Source organism: Protomyces lactucae-debilis (assembly GCF_002105105.1).
Source record: "Protomyces lactucae-debilis strain 12-1054 chromosome Unknown BCR37scaffold_11, whole genome shotgun sequence".
Taxonomy (NCBI): domain Eukaryota; kingdom Fungi; phylum Ascomycota; class Taphrinomycetes; order Taphrinales; family Protomycetaceae; genus Protomyces; species Protomyces lactucae-debilis.
The window spans coordinates 191,524-209,816 of record NW_024468003.1 but is presented as its reverse complement, the minus strand read 5'-3'; the positions used below and the strand labels follow the sequence as shown (position 1 = coordinate 209,816).

Below are 18,293 nucleotides of genomic sequence, written 5' to 3'. Positions count from 1 at the left end.
GAATAGCTTTGCAGCTTCCAAAAGAGCTTCATCCTCCCCATATTGACCGATGAGCTGTAGACCAATAGGCAGACCATTCTCGCTGGTTGCTGATGGGATGCTGATACTTGGCAGGCCAGCCATACTAGCGGGCACCGTCATGACATCGCTTGCACGCTCCTCTGCAGAGCCCATGAGTCGTGCTTCCTCTAATGTCGGAGCAGGCGTTGTTGCCACAGGCGTGAGTAGGAAGTCCACTGTCATTTGCTGCTGTGGTGATGGCAAGATGGGATGGGGCTGTCGGAAAACTCTAGAGAATTGATCAAGCAAAAGTCGACGGATTCGACAGGCCTGGAGGAAGTCCTTGTTGAAGCGAGCAGCTGAGAGTGAGAGGTTACCCATGAGGATGCGGCGTTCGACCTCGGGACCAAAGAGAGAGCGTGTCTCGGCATACAGCAGACCTGTGCTGGATCGATCTGCCTCTGCACGAGCGCCATAGTACAGCCCGCTGTACTTTTGTAGATTTGATGAAGCTTCACTTGGGACAAGAATGGAGTATGCAGAGAGTGCCGCACGTGTGAGTGGAATTGAGACTGGATGACAGGATATTTGCTCATTTGATGTTGCCGCCTTTCGCCAGAGTGTGCGTATCTCGTCAGATAGCTCAGAGACATTGTACTCGACTGGTATACCGACTCGTATCCGGCCTGGACGTCTCTGACGTGTAGCGATTCTTTTGCGTAGGCCATCTGCGAGGCTTGTGGGATCTGCTGGATCGTGCTGGTCGAGCACCTGGTACACCTGCCGTATCGTCCCCAGCTCCCTGGCTAAAATACCCACGGTGTCAAAGCTATTGGCATAGGAGACAACCCCTAACCTCGAGATACGTCCATAACTCGGCTTGAATCCCCATACACCGCAATGTGATGCAGGTTGCCGAACTGAACCACCTGTATCGGTGCCTAAGCTGAACTGTGGGCCATCCTCTGCAAATAAGGTAGCAGCAGATCCACCAGAAGATCCTCCCGCGACGTGCAAGGCATTATGAGGATTGCGTACTGGCTCAAATGGCGTATTGGCACTGAAGGAACCCATGCCAAACTCATCCATATTGGTCTTTTGCGTCAGTCTCGCACCGGCTGCATTGAGCAATTTGATGCACGTCGCATCGAACGGTGAGGCATATGCATTCGAGTCAGCAGCTCCGAGGATTTGGCTGGCACACGTTGTGAAGCCTTGTATGGAGCATATATTTTCTTTTGCAGCGTAGTTCAGGCCAGCAAGAGAGCCGGTGGGTGTATTCGCAGCAGCTTGAGTGAACCGCTGTGTAACGGCATTCGTAGCGGTATGCAGTGAGCGTGTCTCTTGCCATGCTCTTTTCATGAGCAATGCAGTAGTACTGCTCCAGTGTACAAGTGACGGTTAAAGTGTCTGCTGCTGCCGCCAATTTGATTCGCCAGCATCCGATGCGCCGTGATGTCACGGTGATGAGAACGTGTCCAGCCAGCCATGGCCAAAGTCTTATATAAGCGAAAACGTCGGCTCATTTGTTCAGCGCACGACGACATCATCCTTCTCTTACGTACATCCGTCTGCAGCGGCCTGTAACACTAGTCACCCATCTGTACATCTAGCAGCTAGACAATCATGGATCTCAATGCCAAAAACAACGGGCTTTTGTCGGCCTATGACTCATCTCGCAACTACCTCGTCAACAAGTCATGGGGCCCGCTCGTCAACCTCGCCCGCAACAGTATCTTGAGTCTCATGAAGCGTATTACTGTGGGCAAGCTTCGTATACTCTCTGAACAAGGTGTTTGGGAGTTTGGCGACGTTGCCAATAAAGAAGCGCCGCTTGCAGAGTTGCAGATCCTCAACGAGACGTTTTGGGTGCGTCTGCTCATGTCTGGAGACTTGGGTTTCGCTGAAGCATACATGGTAGGTGATGTTGCCTGTCCTGACTTGGTCGCTGTCTTTCGCATGTTTATCGATAACCGCGAGAACCTCAACGATGCCACAACCTATGCATCCAAGCTCTTCTCTGGCATCAACTTTTTGATGAACTCACGATTTGTCAACTCTGTCAAGAATGCGATCAATAATATTTCGGCTCATTACGACTTGTCGAATGATATGTTTTCTTCATTCCTGTCAAAAGACATGACTTATTCCTGTGGCATCTTTGAAAACAAGGACTCCACCTTGTACGATGCACAAATGAAGAAGATTCACACGATTATTGAAAAGGCTCGTATCCAGTCAACGGATCATGTCCTAGAGATTGGTTCTGGCTGGGGTTCATTTGCCATTGCAGCTGTCAAAAAGACGGGATGCCGTGTGACGACACTGACGTTGAGTGTTGAGCAGCAAAAGCTGGCTCGCGAGCGGATTGCTTTGGCTGGGCTCACTGCGAGCATCGATGTCAAGCTGTGTGATTATCGCAACTTGCCTGTTCCTGAGAATGCGTATGACAAGATTGTTTCGATTGAGATGATAGAGGCTGTGGGTAAGGAATACCTATCTACATACTTCAGTTGCGTCGACAAGCTGCTCAAAAAGGAAGGTGGAATTGCAGTGTTCCAAGTGATCACCATGCCAGAAACACGTTATGAGCGATACTGCAGCGAAGTTGACTTTATCCGTCGTTGGATCTTCCCGGGTGGTCACTTGCCCACAGTAACGACGCTTGTACAAGCCATCAATACTGGCTCGCAGAATCAGCTGATTGTCGATGAGATTATCAATATTGGCGGTCACTACAGCAAGACGCTGCGACTGTGGGCTCAAAACTTTGAGGAACGGTTCGAGGATGAGATAAAGCCTGCTCTCCTGCGTCAATATGGAGCACTCAGCAAAGAAGACTGTCTGATTTTCAAGCGCAAGTTTTTGTTTTACTTCAGCTACTGCATGGCTGGCTATCAAAGCAAGATATTGGGAGATGTGATTATTACGGTTGCACGGGAGAATTGCGTGGCGATTTACGAGGGACTTGAGCAGTAGGCTTGTAGCTATAATTTGACAGTGTCGCGTCTGCCGAGGTACAGTACATGTAGAGTCATTGTAGACTCGAGTGGTGGTTGAATTTAGCCGAACTTGCCTCGCTCAGTCACTCGCCCAAACCGTCTCACAGAAATTTTCTTTTTTCTCTTTTCCTTCCCTCTCCCACACACACCCAATACACATACAACAAAGTCATGTCTTACGGTGGTTACTCAAACGGAGGCGGATCATACGGCGGCGGTGGTAGCTCATACGGCGGCGGCGGTGGTGGATACGGCGGCGGTGGTTACGGCGGCTCTCGTGGAGGAGGCGGCGGTGGCTACGGCGGTTACTCTGGCGGCGGCGGCGGTGGCTACGGAGGTGGTGGCTACGGCGGCGGCGGTGGTGGTGGTGGTTATGGAGGAGGTGGTGGTGGTTATGGCGGCGACCGTATGGGTGCGCTTGGCGATAACCTGCGTAAACCTACCTGGGATGCTGCAACCATGACTCCCTTCCAAAAGAACTTTTACCGCGAAAACCCAGCAGTCACGGAGCGCACTGAACAAGAGATTCAAGAGTGGCGACGTGCAAAGGATGTCACCGTCACTGGCACAGACATTCCCAAGCCTGTCACTACCTTCGACGAAGCTGGCTTCCCTACCTATGTCCTCAATGAAGTCAAGGCTCTTGGTTTCTCTGCACCCACTGCTATTCAGTCTCAGGGTTGGCCCATGGCACTCTCTGGTCGCGATATGGTTGGTATCTCTGCAACCGGTTCCGGCAAGACCATCTCATTCTGTCTGCCTGCTATTGTCCACATCAACGCACAACCTCTCCTTGCGCCTGGCGATGGACCTATTGTCCTTGTGCTTGCTCCTACCCGTGAGCTTGCAGTCCAGATCCAAGTCGAATGCACCAAGTTTGGTCAATCTTCGCGTATCCGCAATACCTGCGTGTATGGTGGTGTTCCCAAAGGTCAACAAATCCGCGACCTCTCTCGCGGTGTTGAGATTTGCATTGCAACACCTGGTCGATTGATTGATATGCTCGAGTCTGGCAAGACCAACTTGCGTCGCGTCACGTATCTCGTTCTCGATGAAGCAGATCGTATGCTTGACATGGGTTTCGAGCCTCAGATTCGCAAGATTGTGGAACAGATCCGTCCAGACCGTCAGACACTGCTCTGGTCTGCTACATGGCCTCGCGAGATTCAGCGTCTCGCCAATGACTTTTTGCACGACTTTATTCAGGTGCAGGTGGGTTCGACAGAGTTGTCTGCTTCGCACACCATCACACAGATTGTTGAGATTGTGAATGAATACGACAAACGCGGCAAGATGACCAAATACCTCGAGCAAGCTATGGAGGACAAGCAAAACAAGATTCTCATCTTTACAGGCACCAAGCGTGTTGCCGATGACATTACAAAGTACCTGCGTCAAGATGGCTGGCCAGCGCTAGCTATTCACGGTGACAAGGCTCAATCGGAGCGTGACTGGGTCCTCAACGAATTCAAGACTGGCAAGAGTCCTATTATGGTTGCTACTGATGTGGCATCGCGTGGTATCGGTAAGTTTCCCCTTCAGTGTTCCTTTTGCTTTGCAGCAATGTTGCGCGTGCTTGGCGGATACCGCCACCGTCTTTTAACTTGCAGGGAGAAGAAGTTTGCTGAAGCAAAGTGTGCCGTGAGCACAAATCACAATTCCAAGCGCAAGACAGTTTTTCGTTTGCAATTATCGCTGAGATGCGATTGCCATCTTCATTGGCGGATTGCAAAATGCGCTTGGCAGAGCACTCGACCTTTTGTGTCGAGTAGTTTTGAAGAAGGAGAGAGTCAGAGACATGCTTTGTCCTCCGACAGGTGGACATTTTTTGTCTTTGATTCTCTCATGCTTCTTTCACTTGTATGCTCTGCTCGTTTTGGTGTTGCTTCAGCTTTTAAGCCTCTCAATGGCTTGCCTCTTTTTCTTTCTGAGAGATCAGACCCTTCCAGGGTCGAGACCTAGCTGCGCAATGGTGTCTTTTCGATGCCTCTGAACCTCAGAATGGCCTGTGCCAGCAAGTGTGCTAACGTCCTTTAGATGTCAAGAACATCACTCACGTTCTCAACTACGATTTCCCAAACAACACAGAAGACTATGTCCACCGTATTGGACGAACGGGTCGTGCTGGTGCGACCGGAACGGCCATTACCTTGTTTACGCAAGAAAACAGCAAGCAGGCACGCGATCTCGTGACTGTGCTCAAGGAAGCCAACCAAGTCATTCCTGAGGAACTCCAAGCCATGACGCGTTACGGCGGCGGTGGCGGCGGCGGTGGTCGTGGATGGCGTGGTGGTCGTGGCGGTGGTCGTGGACGAGGTAGGTGGTAAACACTCTCCTGCCGCTTGTCGACCCGTCCCATCCCAAACTTTTTGCTTTCCATGTTCTTCACAACTCATTTCGTTTTTACACACACACTCACTCTTCACTGCTGGTCCACGGAGATCTTGCTGATTCTTCATGCCGGCATCCCTCCCGTTCTCTGCCATCTCCATTTTCTTCACTTCTAAGGAAGCAAGGGTTTGCGATTGGATTCTAGACAGAGGTGTTCCTTTTGCATATGACTCAAGTAAGCTGACACAATCTTCTTTCCTGCAGGAAGTTACACCAGCAGTAACAGCAATGGCGGCACGTCACGCTATAGTGCCAGTTATGATGGTCATGTTGATCGTGATGGGGGTCGCCGTCGTCGTCCCAGTTACTCGGGTGCGAATGCAGCTCCTCTCAGTCGTTCGAGGTGGTGATGTGAGCGTTTTGCTTTTTTCTGCTTACTCTTGCTTTTCAAAGCGTACCCGTAGATTTTTGTTTACATAATGCTCTACACACACACACGCACACACTTTCTTTGGAACAAATTCATATGCTAATAAGCATACGACATGCTCGATGTATCTTAATTATAGACGTGCTATGCTGAATACCTGACACTATCATCAGATGGGATGAACTACAGACGGTCTCATCAGCAACAGCCAACCTTGGAACGTCCAAGGTTGCACAAAGATGAATATTGCTCTCTGTAATGGTAAGTATTGTGATGACTACTTGATCATCTTGGTGACGAGTTTGCCCTTGTTGCCGCCTGTAAAGAGCTTTTGCCAGACCTGTGGAATTTCATCCAAAGTTGCTTCAACCACCGTCTCTGAACCCTCTCCTGCCTTGATCTTCCCCTCTTTGATCCATGTAGCCAGTTCGCCAATAATGCTTGCGGCATCTTTGAGAGCGTCAATGACGATGAAGCCCTGAATGCGCAGCCTATTGCTAATAATTTCGAAGTAATTCTTGAGAACAACGCCGTTACCCATGGACTCATAACTCGAGATAGCTCCGCAAGCAACGATTGTCCCGTGTCGTTTCATGAGTGGCAACATGCAATCCAATGTCTCACCACCGACATTGTCGAAATACAACTCACACGCTGCATCGGTTGCTTCAGCAAGCTGTTGCTTCCAATCAGCTGATTTGTAGTCAATACAGATATCAGCACCCAATGCCTTGACAGCAGCACACTTGTCAGGACCGCCAGCCAAACCAATGACTTTTGGCGTTTGCAATACATGCTTTGCGATTTGCACAACAACACTTCCGGTAGCCCCGGCTGAGCCTGAAACGACAATACATTGAGGTTTCTTGGTCTCTGCTTCACCGACTTTCAAAAGACCGTAGTAGGCAGTTAAGCCAGTGCCACCCAATAGACCAAGACAAGCAGTTTCAGAGAGGCCTGGAAGGATGGTTGCTGGTTGACAGGCAGATTCATCCACAACAGCGTAATGTGTCCAACCAGCTGGCGCAACGACGCGATCACCGGCTTTGAAACGCGTTGCCGTCGGTCCTGGACAGACAACTTTACAAAGAGCTCGAGCGGGCATGATGTCGCCTTGGTTGGGTGGTGGCATGTATGCTCGTTTAGGATCCAAGCCAGCTTGAATACTTGGACGCTGAGCTGGATCATTAGAGAGGAATTGAACTTCGAGGAGTAGCGAGGAGCCCTGGACGTCGAGGTTGCGAGTCTCCTTCTTGAATGTTTCGGGTGTGATTTCGGCAGAGGGCTTTTTGGCAATGATGATGCACTCTGTGCGTGTTGGAATGACCATGTTGTGGTTCTGACGTGTCTCGAGGATAAAGGTGATGTAGAACAGTAGAAGTGTACGATTTGTGAATGAGGTCAAGTGTGGAGTTGCGGTTGCTGCGGTCGTCGGACTCTGCGGTCTCCGAGTGACTTCATACGAGCACGAGACGACACCCAGCACACTCGTCCATCTCTGGCATCACAAGCTACAGCTATCTGGGTGCTAGGTTCAGGAAAGCTCTATCGATGGCAGTCTCATGCTCATGTATTGTTGTCAAGTGACAATAGTCCGAACAAAGCTTTTGCGCTACTTGTTGACGTTCATCAGGAAATCGCGGGAGCCACGCTTAGCTACAATTTTGACCAGCGCAGTTTCCTATGTGATCTACTTGACACTTGTGGGCCATATGGCTAATCCTCGCGGTCGCGGTACTGTGACAGTCTGATTGAGCGTTGGTCATGAATATGAAAGGAAGTCGATCGCTTTCCACTCTATTGCTCCGACTCTCTCTGTTGACGACAGCATCCGCAGCAGCGACTCTAAAGAGTTATTCAGGCGGGTAGTTTGCAGTTCGTACAATCGAACGCGAGTGGAATGTTTCGATGGAACAGCCTAGGCTATCCATATTTGTCACCATTCCGCGAAGCGTACTGACTCTGGAGCTAGAGCTATTGGGTTTGACACGACTGCCACAGCAAGCATCTCGTGTATACCTTGTCTCTTTCCATGTGTTGTTTGAAATGACGATGTTGTCTCTCTCTGACACCGCTTGATGTCATCCAGAGCCCTTTTGCTAGCTTGTACGTACATCAACTTTACCGACGCCTGCCAAGCTGGGTGAATCTGGACATCTTTTGTGTTGGCTGGGTGTTTGAGGAGTCCTGTACAGTGAAGGCTCAAGGACGACTAGATTCTGTGTCTATACCAGATTAAACATTTATATATTGGCCCGTTGCCAAGCGATGACCGTGGTCAGCCGGTCTCGATTTAGCAGCATCACGGCTTGACAAGAGTAGCAACGAGCATGGGATGTCGTTTGAATGGCATGGCAGAGTCTATGCTGCGAAGGCTTGATCCATTATGAGCATGCTATCACGAGTACAATAGCCGGAGTATAGGTCCTTGAGCCTCTCGTCGCTTCGCCCAAGTCGAATTTCAAAACTTGAAAAGTCGAAATGTCGCCGCAAGAGAAAGAGAAACCTACACAACAACTGCGGCAAAGGGTCAGGCCATTCCCTCTACTCTCATCCACTCGAGGGTCCTCCTATCATCTCGCTACTACTACAACAAAAGAAGAAATGAGCCAAAAAGAGTATACTGCCGAAGAGGTCAAGCAGCATGTCACCAAGGATGACCTATTCATTGTTGTGCACTCCAAGGTCTATGACTGCACGAAATTCCTGGATGAGCACCCGGGTGGCGAGGAGGTCATGATTGATGTTGCCGGTATGGATGCGTCTGATGCGTTTGAGGATGTTGGACACTCTGACGAGGCGCGTGAGCAGCTGGAGAAGTTACTGGTGGGAACACTGAAGGAAGACCCGAATGCGCCCAAGAAGACGGAGGTGAAGCAGGTGGCGATGCAGCAGGCGAATGGACAGACTGGGAGTGTTGCTGTGGTTGTGCTGGTGCTGGCCTTGTTGGCTGCGGGTGTGTACAAGTTTACGATGTAGAGTCGGGTATCGTCTATCGTGCTACTCTATCCTGCTGCTAGACTTGCTCGGTACTTTGTCTGCCACGTAGTACATTGTATGAGATGGTATGAGATAGAGTGATTGTGTGTGAATGTGACTGCGGATTGGGTGGCTATAGAAGAGAATTAGCAGTCACTCAGTGGTCAGTAGTGGTCAGTAGTCAGCAGTCAGCAGTACTTAGAAGTCAAATGCCAGATGAGGCCCTGTAGAGTAGAGCAGAGTAGAGCAGAGCAGCAGCCCATCGAAGCCCATAGAAGAGCAGCCGCAACTGTTTGCCATCCACGCACGCAGCAGCCAACTAAGGACACGCTGGCAACTCGCAGGCAACAGCACATAAAGAGGCCCAACCCATCCACCAAACCTACTCTACACTCAACACATCCACCCTCAACCAACCAGCTCAATCATGTGGAGCAGGAGCAGCTCATTCGCTGCAGTCCTCTTCGCCCTCTTTGCACTCCTCTTCGTCCCTGCCTCACATGCAGACGATGCAGCACAAGAATACGGCAAAGTCATTGGTATCGTATGTCCTCTCTCCTCTCTCATCCTTATACACCTACTAACATACCAGGATCTCGGAACAACCTACTCGTGTGTCGGCGTGATGCAAGGCGGACGAGTCCAAATCATCGCCAACGACCAAGGTAACCGTATCACACCCTCCTGGGTCGCCTTCACCGATGATGAACGTCTTGTCGGTGATGCCGCCAAGAACCAATTCTCAGCAAACCCAGAAAACACCGTGTATGACGCGAAACGTTTCATTGGTCGTACCTTTGAAGACAAGGAAGTGCAAAAGGATATGAAGGGTCTTCCCTTCACCATGGTCAACAAAGGTGGTCGTCCCAGTGTCGAAGTCAAGGTGAAGGGCGAGAAGCGTCAATTCACACCCGAAGAGATTTCCGCCATGGTGCTCGGTAAGATGAAGGAAACGGCAGAGTCCTTTTTGGGACACGCCGTGACCCATGCTGTGGTGACAGTGCCGGCCTACTTCAACGATGCTCAAAGGCAAGCCACCAAGGATGCCGGTACCATCTCGGGTCTCAATGTCATTCGAATTGTCAATGAACCCACGGCGGCTGCCATTGCCTATGGACTCGACAAGAAGGGTGATGAACGCAAGATTATCGTGTATGATCTCGGTGGTGGTACCTTTGATGTCTCCCTCCTCTCCATTGAAGAAGGTGTGTTTGAAGTCCTTGCAACCTCCGGTGACACCCACCTCGGTGGTGAAGACTTTGACAACCGCGTCATTGACCACTTTGTCAAGATCTTCAACAAGAAGCACGACCTCGACTGTTCAAAGGACAAGAAGGCCCTCTCAAAGCTCAAGGCGGAAGTGGAAAAGGCAAAACGTACCCTCTCCTCTCAAATGTCGACGCGTCTTGAAGTGGAAGTCTTCTTCCAGGGCAAGGAGCTCTCGGAGACCTTGACGCGTGCCAAGTTTGAGGAAATCAACATTGACCTCTTCAAAAAAACCCTCAAGCCTGTTGAGCAAGTCCTCAAGGATGCCGGTGTTGCCAAGAATGCAGTGGACGATATTGTCCTTGTTGGTGGTTCTACCCGTATTCCAAAGGTTCAATCTCTCATTGAAGACTTCTTCAACGGCAAGAAGGCGTCCAAGGACATCAACCCTGATGAAGCTGTTGCCTATGGTGCTGCTGTGCAGGGTGCCGTCTTGTCGCGTGAGGAAGGTGTTCAGGATGTCTTGCTCGTTGATGTCAACCCACTCACTCTTGGTATTGAGACAACAGGTGGTGTCATGACCAAGTTGATTGGTCGCAACACCGTCATCCCAACAAAGAAGTCTCAAATCTTCTCAACGGCGTCCGACAACCAAGCTATTGTTTCCATTCAAGTGTTTGAAGGTGAGCGATCCTTGACCAAGGCCAACAACTTGCTTGGTAAGTTCGACTTGACTGGTATCCCACCTGCTCCTCGTGGTGTGCCTCAGATTGAGGTGACCTTTGAGATTGATGAGAATGGTGTCCTCAAGGTGACTGCACAAGACAAAGGTGCCGGTGGCAAGATGGAGTCCATCACCATCTCCAACGACAAGGGCAGACTCTCAAAGGAAGACATTGAGCGCATGGTTGCTGAGGCTGAGCAGTTTGCTGATGAAGATGCAGCGACGCGTGATCGTATTGAGGCTCGCAATGGTTTGGAGAACTATGCCTTCTCCCTCAAGAACCAGTTGACGGATGACGAAGGTCTCGGTGGCAAGATTGACTCGGATGACAAGAAGACGATTCAGGATGCCATCAAGGAGACACTCGACTGGTTGGAGGAGAACGGTCAGACTGCTGGCAAGGAGGATTTGGAGGAGCAGAAGGAGAAGTTGTCTGCTGTTGCCAACCCAATCACCAGCAAGTTGTATGGCGGCGCTGGTGGTGCCGGTGGCAGTGACTCTGCTGGCGATGCTTACGACCACGATGAGCTTTGAGCTAGACACAAAAAATGAGGATCTATTCTGTTTCGTAGACGCACATCCAGCTCTGGACATGCAGACTATATCATGTAGACGCACATCCAGCCCTGGACATCCAAACTGTTTACTATTCAACTATATCAAAAAGTCCTTCTACACAGTGCACGTGCCTCTCCTGTCGCTGTCAAATCTCAAACTTGCGACAACGAAAGCAACTGGCATCAATCACTTTGCTAGCCTGGGCCTTGCATCGGCATCGCTTTGTCATCTGTTCATCTGCAAAAGCCAGCATTCGCGCACAGAAGCTGCTTCTTTCGTGGTGTCGCCAACGTATCAAGGGGCCCTCCCGCTATAACGACAACGAGTCGCCCCAACTGACTGCTGAGCGTGTTGACACGAGCCTGCCAGCGCCAGACAGCGTCCACAACCATCTCCATCAAGGCTCGTGGATTGATTTCGCAACTGCCACAACACGGATCAACACCAGCGCACGCGGCCCTCTTTATTTGCGAGCAGTGTTTCATTAGACCGGTCAACCTCCCTTCCTGCTCAGGGACTCCTGCTCTACAAGATCTTGTCGTTTTTAGCCGCGTAAAGCGCAAGGCTGATATCCTCTCCAGCGACCTTTCTGCGATCCTTTGTTGGCGTGGCCGAATTCCAAAACCTCATCTCTTACCAACCTATATCAAAGCAAGCGCTCATGGCAGCGTAAAGAGAGCTGTACGCGTCCACACACACCCTAGCCTCAATCGATGGCCACGTCAAGTCATCTCCAGGAGACAGACTTGTCTCTGAGTACACACAGCTTGCCACCACCAGAATCCTCGCAGTCACTGGCAAATGGTCCTCCATTCCTCTTACCGGCCCCTCGCTTCTCACATCGACTCAGTCTCAGCACTTCTGCAAGTGAACCTGTGATGGAGAGCCAGGAGTCTCACGACTCAGCGGCCGTCTTGTCAGATTTACCGCTGAGTGAACTTAAACCCCAGCGCTCTGCACCAAAACCACCATCTCGCAGCAATACGCTACAGCAATCGCCTAGCATGTCAGGGAATAGTCCACAAGGTTCACCTAGTGTTGCTAGACGACGCTCGAGTGATCATCTCAAAGGCATCCCCAAATTTTCCGCAGATCGAGCGACCATCAAGCGACAAATGTCTCAACATGCACGACAGAGTCCAGGCGGTGGGTATGCGTCTGAAGTCTCCTCACACGGCCGTCATTCAAGTGGATCAGTGATGGTCACCTCAACAAAAGCGAGTCCATCTATTCTGCAAAGCCCTAGACAAGCGTTTTTCCCGGACTTATCGGGGACCGGTGGCAGTACACCGACACTCGTCTCATCCGGTGCTGATTCACCAAACTTGACTACAACGACCACGCATGCCAAGAGTAAGCAAAAAAGCTTCAAATCCCTGATCAGCAACATGTCGGGCCTCATGACACCGAATGGTCGCAGTAGTCACTCCTTCAGTGGTGCAAGTGGCAAATTGGCAATTGGCACACCGTACGATGCCGTTCATCTGACGCATGTCGGTTTTGACTTGGAGACGGGTGAGTTTACAGGCCTGCCAAAGGAATGGCAAAAGCTGCTTGCTGAATCTGGCATCTCACAAAGAGAGCAAGAACAGCATCCACAAGCCGTTATGGATATTGTACAATTCTATCAAGACTCTGCAGCCAAGGAGGATGATCAAGTTTGGGAGAAGTTACAATTCACAACCGTTCAGGATAATGGTGTTTGGGATGGTTTGGCGAGCAGAAGCCCACAATCACCACAATCTGGCAGTACGCGACGACCATCTACTGCACAGGAGCAAGGACGTTCACCCACTGGTTGGATGCATCCACGTTCACCGCCACCCGTACCGCCACACTCGAGTCATCCCGCCGTTACATCCAATTATAGTCTCAAACGATCACAGGTAAAATCGCCGATACAGCCAAGCTCGGCAGATCAGCAGAATGGCTATACTACACCCCAAATCCTACCATCACAACGTGTGGCACCTCCAGTGCCAGCTGGACATAATGCTGAAACGCGAAAAGCGGCACAAGCAGTCGCTGCGAGTTCAGCAGAGATTGATAAGCAGCATGATTTGACAACACCCGAGGGACGTGCAGCTGCTGCAAGGGCAAAACTAGCACGTTTCCAATCTGTACAGCGCAAGATCTCCTCTCGGCTCAAGTCGGAGCAGCAAGGGAAGGAGGTTACAGAGGGTGCGTCTGTTGGATTGGGTATATCTCTGCAACAAGATGCAAATGAAGCTCCAGTACGTCCGCCTGTCCCTGGGCCTGTTCAAGAGACTGCACCACCGGTTCGTCGTCGTGAAAAGAAGACACCCGGGCCGGCTGATTTTGATATTGTCAAAAAGCTGACTGAGATTTGCAATGCGTCAGATCCCAATGAGAGCTACCGATCACTCGTCAAGATTGGCCAAGGTGCTTCAGGCGGCGTGTATACAGCGTACTCGAACGCCACGGGACAGGCTGTTGCCATCAAGCAAATGAATCTTGAACAGCAACCAAAGAAGGATCTCATCATCAATGAAATTCTCGTCATGAAGAGTTCACGGCACTGCAATATCGTCAATTACATTGATTCCTTCCTGTACCGAGGCGACTTGTGGGTCGTCATGGAGTACATGGAGGGCGGCAGCTTGACTGACGTGGTGACTTGCAATATCATGACTGAAGGACAGATTGCAGCTGTGTGCAAGGAGACCCTAGAGGGATTGTGTCACTTGCATTCAAAGGGCGTTATTCATCGTGACATCAAGTCAGACAATATTTTGCTATCCATGCAAGGCGACATCAAATTAACAGACTTTGGTTTTTGTGCTCAAATCAATCCTGAGGGAGGCGCAGGGCATGGTTCAAAGCGAACGACCATGGTAGGGACACCGTATTGGATGGCGCCTGAAGTGGTGACTCGCAAAGAGTATGGCGTCAAAGTCGATGTTTGGTCCTTGGGCATCATGGCCATTGAAATGGTTGAAGGCGAGCCACCCTATCTCAATGAGAATCCACTCAGGGCGCTCTACTTGATTGCCACGAATGGCACTCCAAAGATCAACAATGCAGACTCTCTCAGCCCGGAGTTTCAAAGCTTCCTGAAAGACTGTCTCGAGGTGGACGTTGAGCTACGACCTTCCTCCACCCAGTTGTTGTCACATGCATTTTTCCAAAAGGCAGAACCGTTGTCGAGCTTGGCACCGCTCATTCGCGCTGCTCATATGTCAAAGAAACACTGATGACTCAAGTTCTGCAAAGACACACTTTTGGCCTATTTTTTTTTGGTATTCTCGGCGCTGGCCTGCATTCACCTATTATCCCTCTTTTCTTTAATGATGCTGGTAGAGCTATCTCTTAAGTTTGGCATAAACAACATTTTTAGAATGAAACGATTGCTTCCGCTATGCTATTTGAATGGATTGTCTTCCTCAACTTCTGCTGCTCCTTTGCCTGTAGGGCGGGAGACTGCACGCGGCCATCGCAAGAGGCGGTGTGCCAGAGGCTGTACAGGACGGTCCGCATGCCTTGCTAGTGGAGAAGTGTCCCCGAGAGCCTCATTCACCGATGTCTGAACGGGCAAAGAACTCGACAACGGCATCTCTTGCAACAGACCAGCTGCAGGCGTTCCCTTGTACGCAGGCAAGGAATCATCCCCTGCAAAATGTGCACGAGCACGCACAGCGGGCGTGTGCACATCAGAGTCTCGTCGACTATCCTTTCTCGATGCCGATCGCCGTTCTTCTTTGCCACCACTTTCATGAGTTGATCGATAGCGAGGTCTGCGTTGTGTGCCGGGTATGAATTCATCGAAACTAGCCGCACTCGCAGGCGTATCGTGCCTGTCACTGCGTGAACGTGGCTCTGCTACCTGTCGATCAGATGTGCGACGACGCGAACTTGAACGACGAGAATCGTCTCTCAAGAAGAGCGAGATGCGCTCGTCCGAGATGGATAGGAGCGACGTTTGTTCACTAGTCTGCAAGGCAGCTAAACGGAGGATATACTCGAGGAGGGACAACGTGGCAACATCTGCATGGGCTGCTCCAGTTTTCGACGAGACTTGCTGTGTCTTGGCCGACATGTTGAGCACTTGCATCTGCATAGCCAGCTCGTCCAGGGTTTCAGTATCCGCAGAGTCGGGACGGTCTTCTTGGGATTCTTCAGAGGCATCAGAAGAGGCCTCATCGTCTGATTCGGCATCTTCAACTTCTTCAGACCACATCTCCAGTGCGACCCACTCCAAATCGTCCTCAGATTGGACCTGTGGCACTCTTGCGCCGTCCGGTGGTTCGTCAGACTCTGGCGTGCTGGGTTTGTCCTCTCCGTATTGATTCGCAAAGATTGACCTGATCAGAGCAGACGGACCTGGCAGAGCGTGATTGATCTTGAGCACGAGCACAGGCGTTCTTGCTTCTTCAATGTTGAGCAGGCGACCAGAAGCGCTGAAAAACAGACGAGCGACATTGTGCACAGGAATGTCCCTCGAAGCACCGCGTATGAATCCTTGTGCATCTCGCTTATACTCTCCCGACTCCAGCTCTTCGTGATAACGCCCATCATTGAGGTCTTCAGTGACGCGGAAGTGGTAAAGATACTCGAGCGGATGCTCAATAGGCTTGCCTTGATCATGCGCCACATCAGCTGCCATGGGCATACGAAAAACTTCAAAGATTGCCTTGGCATACGTCTCTTGCCAAGTGATGTCTGAGAGATTGGGGTCCCTTCGTGAGTGTCCTTCAAAGATGGTATAGAGCTTGAGTGGAAAGGATGGTCCAATTTGAGTCTCGATTCTGGTCTGACTGAATTGCAAGTCGCCATTTTGCAGGAAGGACGAGGCCTGCAGCAATCTAGAGGGAGAGACAGTCTCCGGCAAGGATGCCGACAAGTTTGCACCAGACGTCGTGAGAGCTAGACTGATGAGAGGAACTGCGTCTTCGATGCGAGCAAGCAACAATTTCATGTCTTCAATAATTGCGACAGTCTGCTCTTTTCCACTTACCCCTTTTACATTATTCATAGTTTCATTCATTCGTTGGCCAAAGTCATTAATGTCGTTGCGCAGAGACACTGTCAGCTGCACCGTACTATTGAGCGTTGTGTTGCCGCGTGCGGCGATAATCTCAATCAGATCAATGGCTGGCGTGACAATCTTGATCTTCTGATCGAGCCGTTTCGATAGAAGCTCCAGCTCGCGCTTGTGCAAGTCTTGTGGCTGTTTCGCGATGTAAGTCGATACTTGTTTGATGGCATAGCCGCCAGCAATGGAGATGCCTGAGCGGATAGCAAAGGTCGTGAACTGGTAGGAAGCTCGCGCAAGCAAAGCATCCATTTCAGTCTAGTATGAGCTGTTCAAGGAGACATTGTCAGCTGCAGACAAAGAGTCAAGCGTCCAAGGTGGATGAGCCTTCAATGAGGTGTCGGTCGTGGGTCGCGCCCTGACGTCGCATCTCAAATCAGACCTCACGCGACCACACAGCATTTCTACACCTTACAGATGAGCAAGGAAGCCTTTCCTTTGCCAAGCATACCAGAGCGACTCAAGTGCTCGCAGTGTACGTGCCTGGCACGGGACGCTTGGAAGCTGGCCTGCTGCGACGGAATTGTTTGTGGCCCTTGTACGCTCTCATTCGTTTGACACACGGCTGACACATAGGCTTTGACGCGCTACCTGTGACTGTATGTCCTATCTGTGCAGAGGAACCACTGAATAAGGCTGGCAGTGATCCAAGCAGTAGCTTGCGGACGACAGTATTGGTGTTTCTGCGACATGCAGAGAAGCGACATAACGATGCGCTCGCTTTGGAGGCCAAGCGGCAAGAGGAGGGCCAGCAGGAGCAGCAATCAAGGGTACCAGATTCTCATTCATGTTTGTGCTAACGATCCAGACATCTGGTGGGCAAATGAACGAGCAGCAAGGACAAGACAACCAACCTGTGAATGGTACGGTTTCGTCCCTCACGAGTATCGCATGCTAATGACAGAACGCATGGACAATGGCGAGATGGACAGAGGGCAAGTCCAATCTGGCTGGCCCCAGCAGCAGGGCTTTCGTTATCCTGTTGTAGTTGCAAAGCAAACTCCTGCCGATGTATCATTATCTACGCAGGGGCCATTCAGCCAATCTGTGCCGACCGGGCCTCGTAACAAAGGCAATACAAAAGAAGTTTCGGGAGGCGTGCCAAGAGGTCGGTCACGGACTCGCACGCCTCCGTCTAAAGAACATCTCAGATCGCGTAGTCCGACCGGCCGGTCGCCAGATTTCGCGAGGAGAGACCGCTCTCAGGATAGCCTGTCACGCTCACCACGTCCAAGACGAGCAAGGCCTTCTAGCTCCAGGTCCAGGTCAAGGTCCAGATCGCGCTCTTCAAGTCGTCGTCGTCGTCGTCGGCGATCGCGGTCTCGCTCGCGATCACGTTCTGGTCACTCCAAACGACACCGTCATTCAAGAAAGCATCGATATTCGCATTCAAGATCCACATCCGGGTCTCGTTCGCGCTCACCACGTCGATCTCAACCGCCTGTGCCACCTCAACGGCGTCGTGCATTGCCAACTAGCAGGAGTAAAGGGAAGCATGATCCTTCCCGTAATGTCTTTGAAGAGCATGATTCCCGCAGGAAAAGGAGAAGTCGCAGTCGCAGTCGCAGTGGCCGGCGACATCGTCACCGAGATGGGTCTCGTCGACGTCGTCATCACGCATCACCTGGGCGAAGTCAATCCCGCAGTAGAAGTCCAAAGCGATCCTCCAAGCGAGATCGTCATGCATCTAAGTATCGCACTCGACGCAAGTTCACGGAGGAAGAGCTTCAAGAGGAAGAGAGACGGCGTGACAGTTCTCGTCGGGCCCGTTCTCCCAGATAGTCACACTTTCCCATACTTCAGGTAAGTGTGCATCTACCTTATGGTCGGCATTCAGATGGTAACTTTGCCACAAGCGACATAGCTGGCCTGCTTCCAATATAGTTGGTGCTGCAGCTCGTAAGCTCAGAGATCGTACAGATATTCCTGAGTTCTTAGATGTGTTGCGTCTGATGCAGTCCAAGCAACGAGCTAGGAGATTGGCGTCCAGCTTGCTTCTTGTCCATCGAC

At 51.0% G+C, this 18,293-nt stretch overlaps 9 protein-coding genes across 9 annotated transcripts; 6 read left to right on the top strand and 3 right to left on the bottom strand.

The window, feature by feature from the left end:
* Window positions 1-6: 6 nt before the first annotated feature.
* On the bottom strand, window positions 7-1,245 carry BCR37DRAFT_337326 (amidase; the record flags this gene model as incomplete). Its single annotated transcript, XM_040867254.1, has 1 exon — window positions 7-1,245. A coding segment is annotated over one exon (1,239 nt), but the record flags the coding sequence as incomplete, so codon positions are not given.
* Window positions 1,246-1,493: 248 nt separating this feature from the next.
* Window positions 1,494-3,065, top strand: BCR37DRAFT_380313 (Mycolic acid cyclopropane synthetase-domain-containing protein). Its single transcript, XM_040869459.1, has one exon. The coding sequence runs from the start codon at window positions 1,627-1,629 to the stop codon at window positions 2,977-2,979; it is 1,353 nt and encodes a 450-aa protein (XP_040724789.1). The 5' UTR covers window positions 1,494-1,626; the 3' UTR covers window positions 2,980-3,065.
* Window positions 3,066-3,173: 108 nt separating this feature from the next.
* Window positions 3,174-5,329, top strand: BCR37DRAFT_348061 (p68 RNA helicase; the record flags this gene model as incomplete). The annotated part of the gene is made up of 2 exons (XM_040867818.1): window positions 3,174-4,527; window positions 5,040-5,329. 2 exons carry the CDS (start codon window positions 3,174-3,176, stop codon window positions 5,327-5,329), a joined length of 1,644 nt encoding a protein of 547 aa, XP_040724788.1.
* Window positions 5,330-6,055: 726 nt separating this feature from the next.
* BCR37DRAFT_335540 (uncharacterized protein) lies at window positions 6,056-7,048 on the bottom strand (the record flags this gene model as incomplete). The annotated part of the gene is made up of 1 exon (XM_040867190.1): window positions 6,056-7,048. A coding segment is annotated over one exon (993 nt), but the record flags the coding sequence as incomplete, so codon positions are not given.
* A 1,319-nt stretch (window positions 7,049-8,367) lies between these two features.
* BCR37DRAFT_331934 (cytochrome b5-like heme/steroid binding domain-containing protein) lies at window positions 8,368-8,625 on the top strand (the record flags this gene model as incomplete). Its single annotated transcript, XM_040867044.1, has 1 exon — window positions 8,368-8,625. A coding segment is annotated over one exon (258 nt), but the record flags the coding sequence as incomplete, so codon positions are not given.
* Window positions 8,626-9,141: 516 nt separating this feature from the next.
* BCR37DRAFT_380306 (glucose-regulated protein) lies at window positions 9,142-11,269 on the top strand. Its single transcript, XM_040869458.1, has 2 exons — window positions 9,142-9,286; window positions 9,335-11,269. The coding sequence occupies exons 1-2, from the start codon at window positions 9,170-9,172 to the stop codon at window positions 11,204-11,206; spliced, it is 1,989 nt and encodes a 662-aa protein (XP_040724785.1). The 5' UTR covers window positions 9,142-9,169; the 3' UTR covers window positions 11,207-11,269.
* A 1,400-nt stretch (window positions 11,270-12,669) lies between these two features.
* Window positions 12,670-14,424, top strand: BCR37DRAFT_333968 (kinase-like domain-containing protein; the record flags this gene model as incomplete). Its single annotated transcript, XM_040867124.1, has 2 exons — window positions 12,670-13,251; window positions 13,498-14,424. Coding segments are annotated over 2 exons (1,509 nt in total), but the record flags the coding sequence as incomplete, so codon positions are not given.
* A 35-nt stretch (window positions 14,425-14,459) lies between these two features.
* BCR37DRAFT_380303 (RanGTP-binding protein-domain-containing protein) lies at window positions 14,460-16,789 on the bottom strand. Its single transcript, XM_040869457.1, has one exon. The coding sequence runs from the start codon at window positions 16,533-16,535 to the stop codon at window positions 14,613-14,615; it is 1,923 nt and encodes a 640-aa protein (XP_040724783.1). The 5' UTR covers window positions 16,536-16,789; the 3' UTR covers window positions 14,460-14,612.
* On the top strand, window positions 16,655-18,183 carry BCR37DRAFT_43721 (uncharacterized protein). Its single transcript, XM_040872295.1, has 3 exons — window positions 16,655-16,758; window positions 17,092-17,146; window positions 17,188-18,183. Exons 2-3 carry the CDS (start codon window positions 17,107-17,109, stop codon window positions 18,063-18,065), a joined length of 918 nt encoding a protein of 305 aa, XP_040724782.1. The 5' UTR covers window positions 16,655-16,758; window positions 17,092-17,106; the 3' UTR covers window positions 18,066-18,183.
* The last annotated feature ends 110 nt before the right edge of the window (window positions 18,184-18,293 follow it).